The sequence below is a fragment of the Callorhinus ursinus genome, unplaced genomic scaffold, assembly GCF_003265705.2.
Source record: "Callorhinus ursinus isolate GAN/ISIS: 27379988/994484 unplaced genomic scaffold, GSC_fseal_2.0 scaffold77, whole genome shotgun sequence".
In the NCBI taxonomy this organism is placed as follows: Eukaryota; Metazoa; Chordata; class Mammalia; order Carnivora; family Otariidae; genus Callorhinus; species Callorhinus ursinus.
Genome location: NW_027397139.1, coordinates 3565248 through 3576845, shown reverse-complemented (window position 1 = coordinate 3576845; position 11598 = coordinate 3565248). Strand labels below are relative to the sequence as shown.

The 11598-nt window shown below is 62.6% G+C and overlaps 2 protein-coding genes across 2 annotated transcripts in view; one reads left to right on the top strand and one right to left on the bottom strand.

The window, feature by feature from the left end:
• Positions 1–9069, top strand: part of DOT1L (DOT1 like histone lysine methyltransferase) — a 65798-nt gene extending 56729 nt beyond the window's left edge. The window contains exons 26-29 of the mRNA XM_025861112.2: positions 2115–2179; positions 2533–3462; positions 4226–4799; positions 6354–9069. Of these exons, the coding sequence (XP_025716897.1) occupies positions 2115–2179; positions 2533–3462; positions 4226–4764 (1534 nt within the window). The 3' untranslated portion in view covers positions 4765–4799; positions 6354–9069. The remainder of the gene's footprint in view (positions 1–2114; positions 2180–2532; positions 3463–4225; positions 4800–6353) is intronic.
• Positions 9070–9656: 587 nt separating this feature from the next.
• Positions 9657–11598, bottom strand: part of PLEKHJ1 (pleckstrin homology domain containing J1) — a 2766-nt gene continuing 824 nt past the window's right edge. Inside the window, exons 3-6 of the mRNA XM_025861278.2 lie at positions 11370–11436; positions 10451–10541; positions 10308–10371; positions 9657–10219 (exon numbers count right to left, since the gene is read on the bottom strand). Of these exons, the coding sequence (XP_025717063.1) occupies positions 10154–10219; positions 10308–10371; positions 10451–10541; positions 11370–11436 (288 nt within the window). The 3' untranslated portion in view covers positions 9657–10153. The remainder of the gene's footprint in view (positions 10220–10307; positions 10372–10450; positions 10542–11369; positions 11437–11598) is intronic.

The following is an 11598-nucleotide window of genomic DNA, read 5'->3' as shown; positions in this document are numbered from 1 at the left end:
ACATGAGAGAGGGGAACACAACAGGGGGAGTGGGAGAGGGAGAAGCAGGCTTCCCGCTGAGCAGGGAGCCCGATGCGGGGCTCGATCCCAGGACCCTGGGACCATGACCTGAGCCGAAGGCAGACACTGGATGACTGAGCCACCCAGGCGCCCCCTGATACACAACAGTTTTATTAGATCTAATTCACGTAGTGCATCGCCTGTCTGGAGAGTGCAATCTAGTGGGTTTTGGTATATTCACAAAGTTGTGCAAATATCACCAGTATCAATCTTAGAACCTTCTTACCACCCCAGAAAAAAAGCCTATATCCCTTAACTTGGACTCCGCAGCCCCGGCTCCCACCGTCTCCTCGCTGTCTGTGTGGACGGGACTCCTCTGGGGACCTCCTGGGAGTGGGGTCCTGCAGGATGTGTCCTTCTGGGTCTGGCTCCTCTCGCTGAGCCTGGTGTCCTCGGGGTCCCTCCGCGTCGTGGCGGGTGTCAGGGCCCCTTCCTTTCTGAGGTTGGAGCGTGTTCCCGCGTGGGGACGGACCGCACACGTGTTCACTCATTACATGCTGATGGACACTTGGTGTGTCCGGTGTTGAGCTAATGAGGATAATGCTGCTGTGAACTTTCATATACCTCCTTTTGCTTGGAAATGTTTTCAACTGTGGCACCTGGGGGCTCAGTTGGTTAAGTGTCCGACTCTTCATTTCGGCTCAGGTCGTGATTTCAGGGTTGTAAGGTAGAGTCCTGCATCGGGCTCCACGCCCAGCATGGGGTCTGCTGCAGGATTCTCTCTCCTCCGTCCCTCCCCCTGTTCATGCGGCCACGTGCACACACCTTTGCACGCGCTCGCTCTCTCTCTTGCTCGCTGTCTTTCAAATAAAAAGAAAATATTCTCAATCTACCCAGGAGTAGAACTGTTAGGTCAGATGGTGACTCTGTGTTTACTGTTTTGAGGAATCCCTGGACGGTCTTTCACAGCCCACCTCAAGCGCCCCCCCCCCCCCCCCGCGTCCCCCCCCCTCGCCCCCCACCGCTCCCCCCACCTCGCGTGTCCCCCCACCTCGCGTGCCCCCACCTCGCGTGTCCCCCCACCTCGACCCCCACCGCTCCCCCCACCTCGTGTGCCCCCCCACCCCCCGTCAGCGTGAGGGAGCCAGGTTTTCCCCATTCTTGTGGACACCTGCTATGGTCTGGTTTTGTTTTTTATCGTGAGAGCCATTCCCGTGGGCGTGAGGTGGGGTCTCGCTGTAGTTGTGGGCTCCGCCGCTCTGGCCAGTGGTGTGGGGCGTCTTCTCGTGCGCGGACGGCCGTTGGAGTGTCTGGGGAGGGACGTGTGCTCAGGTCCTTTGTCGTCGTTGACTTCTGAGAGTTCCTCGTATGTTCTAGGCAGGGGTCCTTTACCTGACATCTGACCCGCGAATATTCTCTTCCATTCTCTGATTTTTCGTGTCACGTTCTTGCGGGTGTCTTTGAAAGGCTAAAGTGTTAGATTTTGGTCCAGTTCCGTGTTTGTTCTCTTTCATGGCCCGTGCTCCTGGTGTCTTGTCGGGGCCCGTTCATCCTGTTCCTCTTCTGCTTACGTAGATTACATTTTTAAAAGTTTTGCACTTGACTGCTTTTCTTTTGTGTTGGGAATGTCCAACTTCGCAGTTTTCAAATTCTCTAGGGCAGTTTTCTTACGCTTCTGGAGGTCATGGTGTTCTTCCACCTGCTGTGGGAGTATGGACAGTAGAGCGTGTGTTGTCTGCGGCCTGGCAGTGCTGCGAGCATCGACCTGCCGTCGTGTGCCGCGTGCTACGGGTCATGTAGGTCCCACGCCGTTGCCGATGTGCCTGTAGCCACAGCAAGCCTCTGGGGTCTGACAAAGAGCCTGGGAGGCGAGGTGAAACAAAGGCAGCCCCATCTGGGACTTGGGGTGTTTCTGTGTTAGGATGTGACACCCCTGTTCCCGAGCTCTCGGCCCTGTCCCCTGCTGCTGGCAGTACCCAGCTCAGCACCAGGGGCTCGGGCTCTAGAGAGGTCTGCGGGCGGGCAGGCCGTGTGTCAGGCTGCTTCCCCACATCCCTGGGCAGTCCACGTGCAAATGGATTTCAAACATTTGTCATCTATTTTTTTCTTGATAGAATCGAGAGAAAAATTGCAACAATCTCCTTAGAAAGCAAATCTCCTCCAAAAACCTTGGAAAGCGGTGAGTAGCTGTGCACCCTGCCCTGTAACTCCCAGGCTCCAGGGTGTGGCCTTGACACTCAGGACCAGCTGCGCCAGGCTTCTAAAATTGTCTCTGGGTGATGTTGAGTGCCACCCGTGTCCCCCTGATGGCCGCTCTCGGTCCCGTCGGGCAGCTGTCCCATCCCCTCCTGGTCGAACCGGGCCAGCATCTGACACTCTCGGTGTACCTGCCCCACCCCCCACCCCCACAGATGCTCCAGTCACCATCTCCCTATCCCGTCCCCGCCTCGCTCTACCGGAGCACACTTCCCTGGGGTGGGACGGGGTGACTCTGAGCCCCCGGGCCTCACCGGCTCTGCTTCTCCTCATCAGGTGGTGGCCTGGCCGGGAGGAAGCCGACCCCTGCCAGCGAGCCCGCCAACAGCAGCAAGTGGAAATCCACCTTCTCACCCATTTCCGACCTCGGCCTGGCCAAGTGCGCCGACAGCCCGCTGCAGGCTGGCTCCACCCTGAGCCAGAACTCCCTGTTCGCTTTCCGGCCCCCTTTAGAGGAGCCCGGCTTGGCTGATGCCAAGCTGGCTGCCCACCCCAGGAAAAGCTTTTCTGGTGCCCTGTCGGGGGCCGGTGGGCTAAGCCCCAGCAGCAACCCTCCCAACGGCTTCGCCTTCAGCGGGGGCCTGGCCGCCGACCTCAGTTTACACAGCTTCAGCGATGGTGCTTCTCTCTCCCACAAGGTCCCCGAGGCGGCCAGCCTGGGCGCCCCTTTGAGCTTCCCTGCCCCACGGGGCAAGGAGGGCGGTGCCGCAGAGCCCGGCGCCTTTGTGAACAAGAGGCAGCTGGATGGACTGGGCGGCCCCAAGGGCAGGGAGGCTGGCGAGCTGGGCCTGCCGGCGTGCGGGCCCCCGGACAAGGCCTCGCTGGTGCACAGCAAGCCGGGCAAGGGCCGGGACCGTGAGCCCGACTTGAAGAATGGCCACAACCTCTTCATTTCTGCCGCCACTGTGCCTCCCGGGGGCCTCCTCAGCGGCCCGGGCCTCGCCACGGCGGCGTCCTCGGCGGTCAGCGCGGCCCCCTCCGCCCAGACACACCGCCCCTTCCTGGGCACCTTTGCCCCCGGCCCACAGTTCGCCCTGGGTCCCATGTCCCTGCAGGCCAACCTGGGCTCATCCGTGCTACAGTCCTTGTTCAGTTCCGTGCCGGCCGCTGCCGGCCTGGTGCACGTCTCGTCCGCTGCAACCAGACTGACCAACTCGCACGCCATGGGCAGCTTTTCCTCCGGGGTGGCAGGTGGCGCAGTTGGAGGTAGGCAGACGCGCGTCTTTCCCGACTGACTCTCGGGTCCTGCGGGCCTCACGCCGTCGCCCTCCCGGACCGCTGGGCTAATGACAACTGCTTTACAGGTTCCCTTGCAGGGCCCCCTAAGGGGCGAGAGGCTGTGCCCACCTGTCCCTTGGGGTCCACTTTGCACCTGCCACCTCGTTCCTTTTCATGAGATGCAGATGTGCCTGTGGTGTGGGCAGAGCACTCACGCGTGAGTCGGCCTGCGTCAGGCCCTCTGGTTGTGACGGCGTCCCTTGTACCTTCAGGAGGGCTGGCGCCATGACTAGGGTTCTGTCTCCTCCCCGTGGAGGTCACCTGTCCGACCCGATTCAGCCCATGGGTTCTGGGCAGCCTTGGGGGCTGGTGCTGGGCAAGAGCGAGGGGCCACAGCGCCTGCTGTGTGGTGGCACCGTGTAGGGGTGGAGAGGAGGAGCCACGTGGCCAGCCCGGGCTGGGCCACCTTGGGGTCCCAGAAGTCCGCAGCCAGCTCCTTGCTGGGCACAGGCAGGCAAGGCCCTGCCTCGCGGCCGGGAGCCCGGGTGGGTGTGCCCGCAGGGGGTGTGGCCCGGCGCTGCCCTGCAGGTAAGTCGCACCTGGCCGCCCGTGCTGCTTGCTGCTTCGCCCCCCCGCCCCTGCGACGCACGCGGACCTGTGGCCGCTGTCTGCTTCCCTGTTGTTGTGTCTCTCTGCGCTTGACTGGAGAGTGCCCACCTGTTGAAGCTGAGTTTTTCTCTCCTGTTTGCAGGTGTCTTTAACCACGCGGTGCCTTCCGCCTCCGCTCATCCGTTTGGAGCCAGTTTCGGCAGCGGGGCTGCGTGTCGCAGCGCCACGCTGAGCTTAACCCCACTGCAGGCGGTGGCCGGCGCCCCCGCGTCTTCCTTTCAGGCCCCGCCCCCGCCCCCACCGGGGCAGCCCGCCCTCCCCGCACCCCCTCCCCCTAACGCCGCCTTGCCTCCTGCCCCCGCGCTGCTCCCGGCTAACTCTGAGCCCGTGCTTCTGCAGAACCTCGCGTCCCTCCCGGCTAACCAGGCTTTCTTATCCACCTCCTCTGCCGCCTCTCTGCAGCCTGCTAACGCCTCTCTGTCCATCAAGCTCGCCTCCCTCCCGCACAAGGCCCCCCGCCCCTCCTTCACGGTGCACCACCAGCCCCTGCCCGGGCTGGCCCTGGCCCAGGCCGCGCCCGTGATCCCGCAGGCCAGCTCCACGGGGCCGTCTGCCGTGTGGGTTTCCCTTGGCATGCCGCCTCCGTATGCCGCGCGCCTTGCGGGGGTTAAGCCAAGATAAAGACCTTGCTTAGCTAGCAGTTCGTATTCTGTAAGGTAAGGCTAGAGCCCAACCAGGGGGCCCGTACGAGACCCTGAACTATCTGTCCTTCCTTCCACAGAGAGTGGACGGGCCCGCAGGGCTCCGAGGAGGGGCCCAGGGGACCCAGGCTCTTCTGCCTTGGGTGGAGACGGTTGGTTCTGAGAGGTGCAAGGGAAGATAGGGCACAGTGAGGCGAGGGAAACCGGGTGGCTAGGCAGGGCTGGCTGTGTGTTCCGGCCTCCGGGGCGGCTGAGCAGCCACCACGGAGCTCCAGGGGGTGGCCTGCTCTCACTGCCCAGCCCAGCCCTTTACGGCAAGCCCCCATGGGCCCCTGCCCAGCGGAGGTGGCCGGGAGGAGGTGGCTGAGGCCGGCAGCCCGGCCCGGCCCGTCTAGCTGGATGGAGCCCGCCATTGTCATCCTCAGGCTTTGTGTCTGCAGTGGCCAGGGACCGGGGCCCCTGGGGCAGCTCAGGGCTCAGCCTTGCTGTCTGTCTGCTCTAGGGCCTCCCACAGTCTGTCTCCCTGAATGCACCTTCAGGGCTTTAAGAAAAGGCAATGTGTAGAGGATCGTCAAACTCGGTGCTCGTGCCTCGGGCTCCGGGGCTAGAGGCCTCTGCCTGCAGGCCCAGGGCAGCGCGGCGCCGCCCACAGAGGAACGGCTGCCTTGGCCGGGGGCAGTGCTTTGCCGTGGTGGCCACAGCATAGCTCCTGCCGCTCCCGGGAACGCGGCCCGTGCCTCGGGGCAGTCAGCGCGGAGTCGTGCAGGGCAGTGTAGGAAGGGCCCATATTCGGAAGCGGGTGAGGAAGGTCATCGTGAGGCCTGCACGAGCCGCGCGTGTCGGCGTTAGGGAGCCGGGCCCTGGTACAGCCCGCCCGGCCACTTGCTGGTGCTGCTTGGCGTCCCCGGGGGCAAGGACTCGAGGAAAGGAAGCTGGGCGCTAACAGGGCGCTGGGGCCGGCCGGTCCTCCGTCTGCCGCGTGTTTAAGTGGAAACGGGTGTGGGGCCGCCGCAGTCTAACGGCCCCCCAGTCAGGGTGCAGGTCTGGGGACAGGCTGTGCCACAGTCCTGTTGGAAAAGCCCAGGAGGTAGAGCAGGTTGCGTGCGCGTGCGCGCGGGGGCCTCACGCCATCAGAGAAGGCGTTGTGCGGCCGGGACCGGCTTTGAAGAGGTCCGAGGTGTGCGTGCGGAAGCATCTGGGCATCAGGCTCCTGGTCCTGGCCCACAGGGGACCACCGCCTTCTGTTCCTCTGCCCCGTGGCCGTCACGGGCGGTTTCCCTAGGCTGGCCTGCGAGCAGGGCCTGGCATGCGGCCGGGAGGGGGGGGCCTCGGTGCCAAGGCTCCTGGGGGGGAGGGGAGGACGGGGACCTGCTGCCTCCGAGCGGACCAGGGGCCCAGCGCCGGGGGTCCCTGCCAGGAGAGGCGGGGCCTGCAGCGACCCTGTTCTGTCTGTCCGACCGTCCATCCGTCTGTAGGAGGCTTTGGTTCCCTGGCCTGGGGGAATGTTTGGGCCCCCCCGAGAGAGACGCTGAATCTGTGCTGCCTTTCCTCCCGCGCGTGTCTCTGCAGGGAACTAGGATTTCTACCTCAACCGTGAGACCTATGCAAGGACGGGCTGGGCCGGCGGCCGGCCATCGGACAGCGAGGACGGACTGAGGACGGGACGAGGCTCTACTGTGAATCCGCGCTGTGCAGACCTGCAGGAGGTGCTGGGGCCTGGCTCTAGCTCGTACTGTCGATAGTTTTAGATAAAGTATTTATCGTTTTTTAAAAAGTATAAACAATTCTGACTTATTTTACTCCACCGAAGTCGTAAAGGCAACCTATTGAGAAGTGTAAATACTATATATGAGAGGATCTATATGCAGACGTCCGCCCGGAGAACTGGCCTGCCCGCGGACGCGCTGACCGCCGGTCCCGGTGCTATCTCGACGCAGGCCTCGCTGCTGCCGCGTTCTCTTGGTGCTGACTGGAGGTTGACCAACGCCAGAGCCGGGCCGTGAGGCGCCTGCCCTATTTATTCTTGCCGCTCTTCCTATACCAAAGGCACGGCTGTCTCCAGGTGGAGGGTGGCTCGCGCTGTCGTGACATTCCTCGGAAGAGGCCCTCTCCCCGGGGGGGCGCCCGCCCCGCCCCATCACTGTGAACGGCTCCTACCGGACTGTTGGCCCCTCGGCCTGGGATTAGCGCCTTTGGCATAGGAACGGTCGGCGGGCGTGGGGCGGTCAGACCCTCCCCGATGCTGCGCGGACCCGTTCTGAGTGGTGCTTGAGGAAGGTCTGGTACCCGACTCCCGACGGCGTGGCGGGCTGGTGCAAGTGCATTTACTTTCGTACGTTTCTGCTCGTCTGGGGCTCCCGCCGCGGTCCACCAAAGCGCGTAGTAAGCTCGCGGCACATGGGCCAGGGACGTGGGACAGGTTAGTCACGGGTGCCTGGCGTGTCTGTACAGAGGAGAGTCACACTGAGGAGTGACAGTATTTTATAGAGATGTGATGAAAATTTATAAATTTCATAGACTTGACTTCATTTATTTTTAGATTGTATAATGCATAGTAAACTAAAGAAGAAAAGCGAGGGGAGAACCTTTCTATTTATTCAAGTGCGCACAGTGGCATGGGCCCAGGGCCGGCCCTTAGCCCCGGACTGCGTGACCGCAGCCCCCCGGGGTGGAGTGGACAGGCCCCGCACCCCGCCCAAGCCCCTCTGGCCAGTCCGTGCGGTTGCTGTGGCTGTGCCGCCCCCACCCTGGAGCAGCTCTGATGGTGCTTGTCAGTGAACGTCAGTGAGTGGGGGGGGGGGGAGCAAAGCTGGAGCTGTTCGGAGGCGCCTAGAGGTTGCCAGTAGGGCTCTCCAGCCCCTCCAGGGTAGCAGTCAGCCAGTGTTGTGTATGTCCGCGGTCTTCAAAGGGTGCGTCCAGAAGTCCCCAGCCCTCCGAAAGGGCCACCATCAGCCAAGGTCCTGGCAGAGGGATCTGGACCCCGAGATGGGTGCTCTAGGAAGGGCTGAGTTGGTGAGGTCAGAGCCCTGTTCTCAGGTGCTTGCATCCCCCAAGGAACACAGGGAACTTGCCTCTTTCCAAAGGTGGGCTGTGTTTAGCCTGTTGCTCAAGTAGAGGCCCTGAGCTCCTGCCTGCCCGGGAGGCTTGGCCTGACCACCACTCTTCCGGTGGGCAGGCAGAGGCCTTGAGGCAATGCAGGCCAAAGACGGCCACCGCAGGACCCTTTTCTGCCTGCAGCCGCCTCCTGGAGGCAGACCAATCTGTGCAGGGCGGGTCTGGCCGTTGGCTGTTCTGGAAATTGGCTGGACCCCTGGTTTCCACAGGCAGGGGCCTGCCAGAGCCCTGCTTTCCTGCTTGCCCTGGGAGTAATGCTTCTGGCCCAGAGCAATAGTTGAGGCAGAAGATGGTGCTCGCGATGGGTTCTTGAAATTGGCCCATCGTTCTGTTAACTGGCTGCCCTGGCTCCTTCCCTCTGGGTTGGCGCTCCCGGGGCATGAAGGTGCTGTGCCTCACCCCTGTGAACCTCAAGCCCCTGGCCCCCAGGACAGGGCAGTGTTTGCCTGGCCACACACACACACACACACACACACACACACACACACACACCCTTGTTAGGTGCACTGGGCTCCCTAAAAAGCTACAGGGTGGGTGGACATCGGAGAGGTCACACGTGAGTCCCCAGCGTAGAACAGAGCGACCCTGTTCACACACACTGCATCACTTCAGGGGGGCCCGCACAGTCACTGACATGGGGCTTCCTGCGGATGTGCCATACTGAGTCTCCCGGCACGAGCACGGGTGTGTTTGGGATCACCCCACGGTGGCTGGGCCATCCCTAGCAGGAGGGGAGGCAGCACGCCGGTGCACAGAGCCCCGGGGCTACTGGCGACCGCGGGCAACTTCAGGGAAGTCTGGTAGGCCGCAGGTGGCCCTGCTCAGGAAAACCTAACAGTGAACACGGCCCTCCCGACAGCTTGCCGTCTCCTGCGGCTACGGACCGTGATTTATCTAAGGCTCACGTGCCCCTCTTTACCTGCCCCGCCTGCCCTCATTCCCACGGTCCAGCCACACTGGTTTGTTTCCCACATCTCTCAACCTTGATTTGTAACTCAGACGGGGCTTTGCTTTGTGTTTTTGGTAGACTGTGTTTCAGTTGGGGGTGCTGGCATGGCCTGTCCCTCCCTGGGCTGCTGGCTTGACCCTCTTTTCCTAAGAGAACCCCAATGCACTCTGCATTTCCACCTCTAGGCGCTGTAATAAAATACTTGTTTTCACTTGAACCTCATCTGGTGGCAGCGTTTCTTTCTGATGATGATGCAAGGGAGAGGTGTGAGGGCCAGGGGTCACACTCACCATTCCCCAAGTGGGGAGGACAGGGGCTTCCAGCAGAGGCCTGGTAAGCTCCTCAAGGCAGCCCCGTGACCCTGGCAGACAGCAAGCACCCTCCTCAGGGAGGCCCAGTCCCTCCCATGCTTACACCTGATTAGGCAAGGCCCACCCAGGATGCCTCCTGTTTTTAAGACGGATTGACTTAGGACTCTAATACTGGCAAAAACCCTTTCCGAGGTCCTGCCTGTCCTCAAGGGAAGGCCTAGGAACTGGGATCACAGGTCACCTTCAGGTTCAATCACACCCTCCTTCCATTGTCCCTTGGGGGCCTGTTAGCACCACAGGCTCTATGGGCCAAGCAAAGTCCCAGCCTCCCCGCCTCTCCCTGGTCTGGTTCTAGGTCTCTGTCCCTCTACTGGGGCAGCCCAGCCCTGCTCCTGGGCACTTAAACCCCCAACGTGGGGAGGACTGCCGTCCCACAGAGGCCTCCCTGCCCTGCCTCGGGGGCCAGCAGCCCCTCCCTGCATTCACGGCAGCACCGTCCCACATGGAAAAGAGGTCCCTTTATTTGAATACAACAAGCACGCTGGCCTGAGAGTGAAGACTTCCAGCTCCACCCAGAGGCGCCTGGCCAGGGCCTGCCCCATCAGCAGGAGTAGAATTCACAGTGGCTCCAGCAGGCGTGTCCCCCACGCCCTTCACAGCATCGTCTAGCTTTGTACATTCAGCCTGCACAGGCCAGGAGAGCTACACCAGCCTCAGGAGCCGTCAGACCCCAGACGGATGTGCCCAAGGGGCTGGACACAACTTCCAGGAGTGGACGTTTGTCCCCCGGTAGCAGCATGGGGCACCAGTAGGTGCCAGACCAGTCCGGGGGGGGGGGGGGTCAGTGGGTTGTTTCTCCAACCTGCCCCTGCCCACTCCCACCCGTCTTGGGTTTTTGAAGTCTTTAAGCCAAACATCTGCTGCTGCAGCAAATCCAGACTTGACCAGGAAACCCAGGGCCTGGAGAGGATGAGGGGGAGGGGGTTGTTCCAGACTCAGGCCTTCAAGCCACCCAGCTGGAACCTGGCCTCCTCCGATATGCCGAACTGCTCCAGGGGGTCCTGTGTGGGTGAACGGGCAGCATGAGCCCAGGCTCCAGGGGCCCAGGCCCCTGTCCCCACCCCTGGCTCCCCTGGGCCCTCTGTGCACCTTGCCAGTCATCTTCTGGATCTCATTCCTGTAGAATATGAGGCTTCTCCGCATGAACTCGTAGCTGGGGGAGAAAGTGGCATAAGCTCACAGAGCCCCGCTGTGCCCCCGCCCCAGACCCCCCAGGCAGGCCCACACCCCACCTGGCTCGCCGCAGAGCCCCCATCCACTCCTGACATTGCTCCTCACTGCAGCACTCAAAGTGATACTTCCTCTCCGGGTCCTCCATGAAGCCTGCAGAGGGAGCAGCACCCCCCACCCCGGTCTGTTCCTGCTCACCACACCCCCGCCCCAGAGCCCGCCACAGGCCTCAGCTTCTTCTTGCCTCTGTCCTAGTGTCCCCTCCTCCAGTCCCAGCCCTGACTCGTCGCTTCCCACCGGCTGTGCTGTGGATTGAATTGTGTCCTCAAAACAGAACATTCAAGTCCTGACTCCTAGAACCTGAAAATACGACCCTATTTGGAGTCAGAACAGTTACAAGTATAAGTACTTAATAGACCAACCAAAAAAGAGTTGGGTACCAAACCTAGTGCCACTAGCGTCCTTGTAACAAGGGGAAATCTGAACACAAACACGCAGAGGGTGAGCCACACGCACACGGAGAATGCAGGGTTGATTCTACAAAGGCAAGGGGCACCTCGGGCTGCTGGCGACCGTCGGGAGCCAGGATCGCCTGGGAAAGCTTCCCTGGCAAGGAACCACCCCTGCACACACCCTGTTGTCGGACTTCTGCTCTCCTGGACTAGGGGAGCACACATTTCTCTCGTTTGAGCGCCACACCAGAAAACCAGCACAGACTCCACCTTCCTCTACCGACGCTCTCGAGACGACCCAGAGAATCCTCCGCAGCGCCCAGAACCCGGCCGGGCACCGGAGCACTTTGCTGTAGTCCCCAACAAGAGAGCAAGTCCTAGGGCCCCTGCGGCTGCAGCTAGCAAGTGGTTGCGCCCCGGGGGAAGAGCCCGGCCCGCCCTCCGGCCGCCGGGGGCAGTGGACTTTGCCTCCGCGCAGACAGACGCGGCGGCAGGGCCCGGGAGGGGCAGGCCCGGGGCCGGCACTCACTGATGGAGAAGCCGCTGGGCTCCTCCTGGGTGACTCTGCAGCGCTCCAGCAGCAAGGCTCCGACGGGCTGCGGGCAGAGAGGCGCGAGGCGGCCGATGAGGGCGGGCCTCCGCGGGGACCCCGGCCCCCGACTCGGCCCCGCGCCCCCAGCCCGCCCCCGGCCCGGCCCCCGCCCCCTCCGGGCTCCCGGACCCCCGCCCGGCCCCCGCCCCCAGCCCGGCCCCGCCCC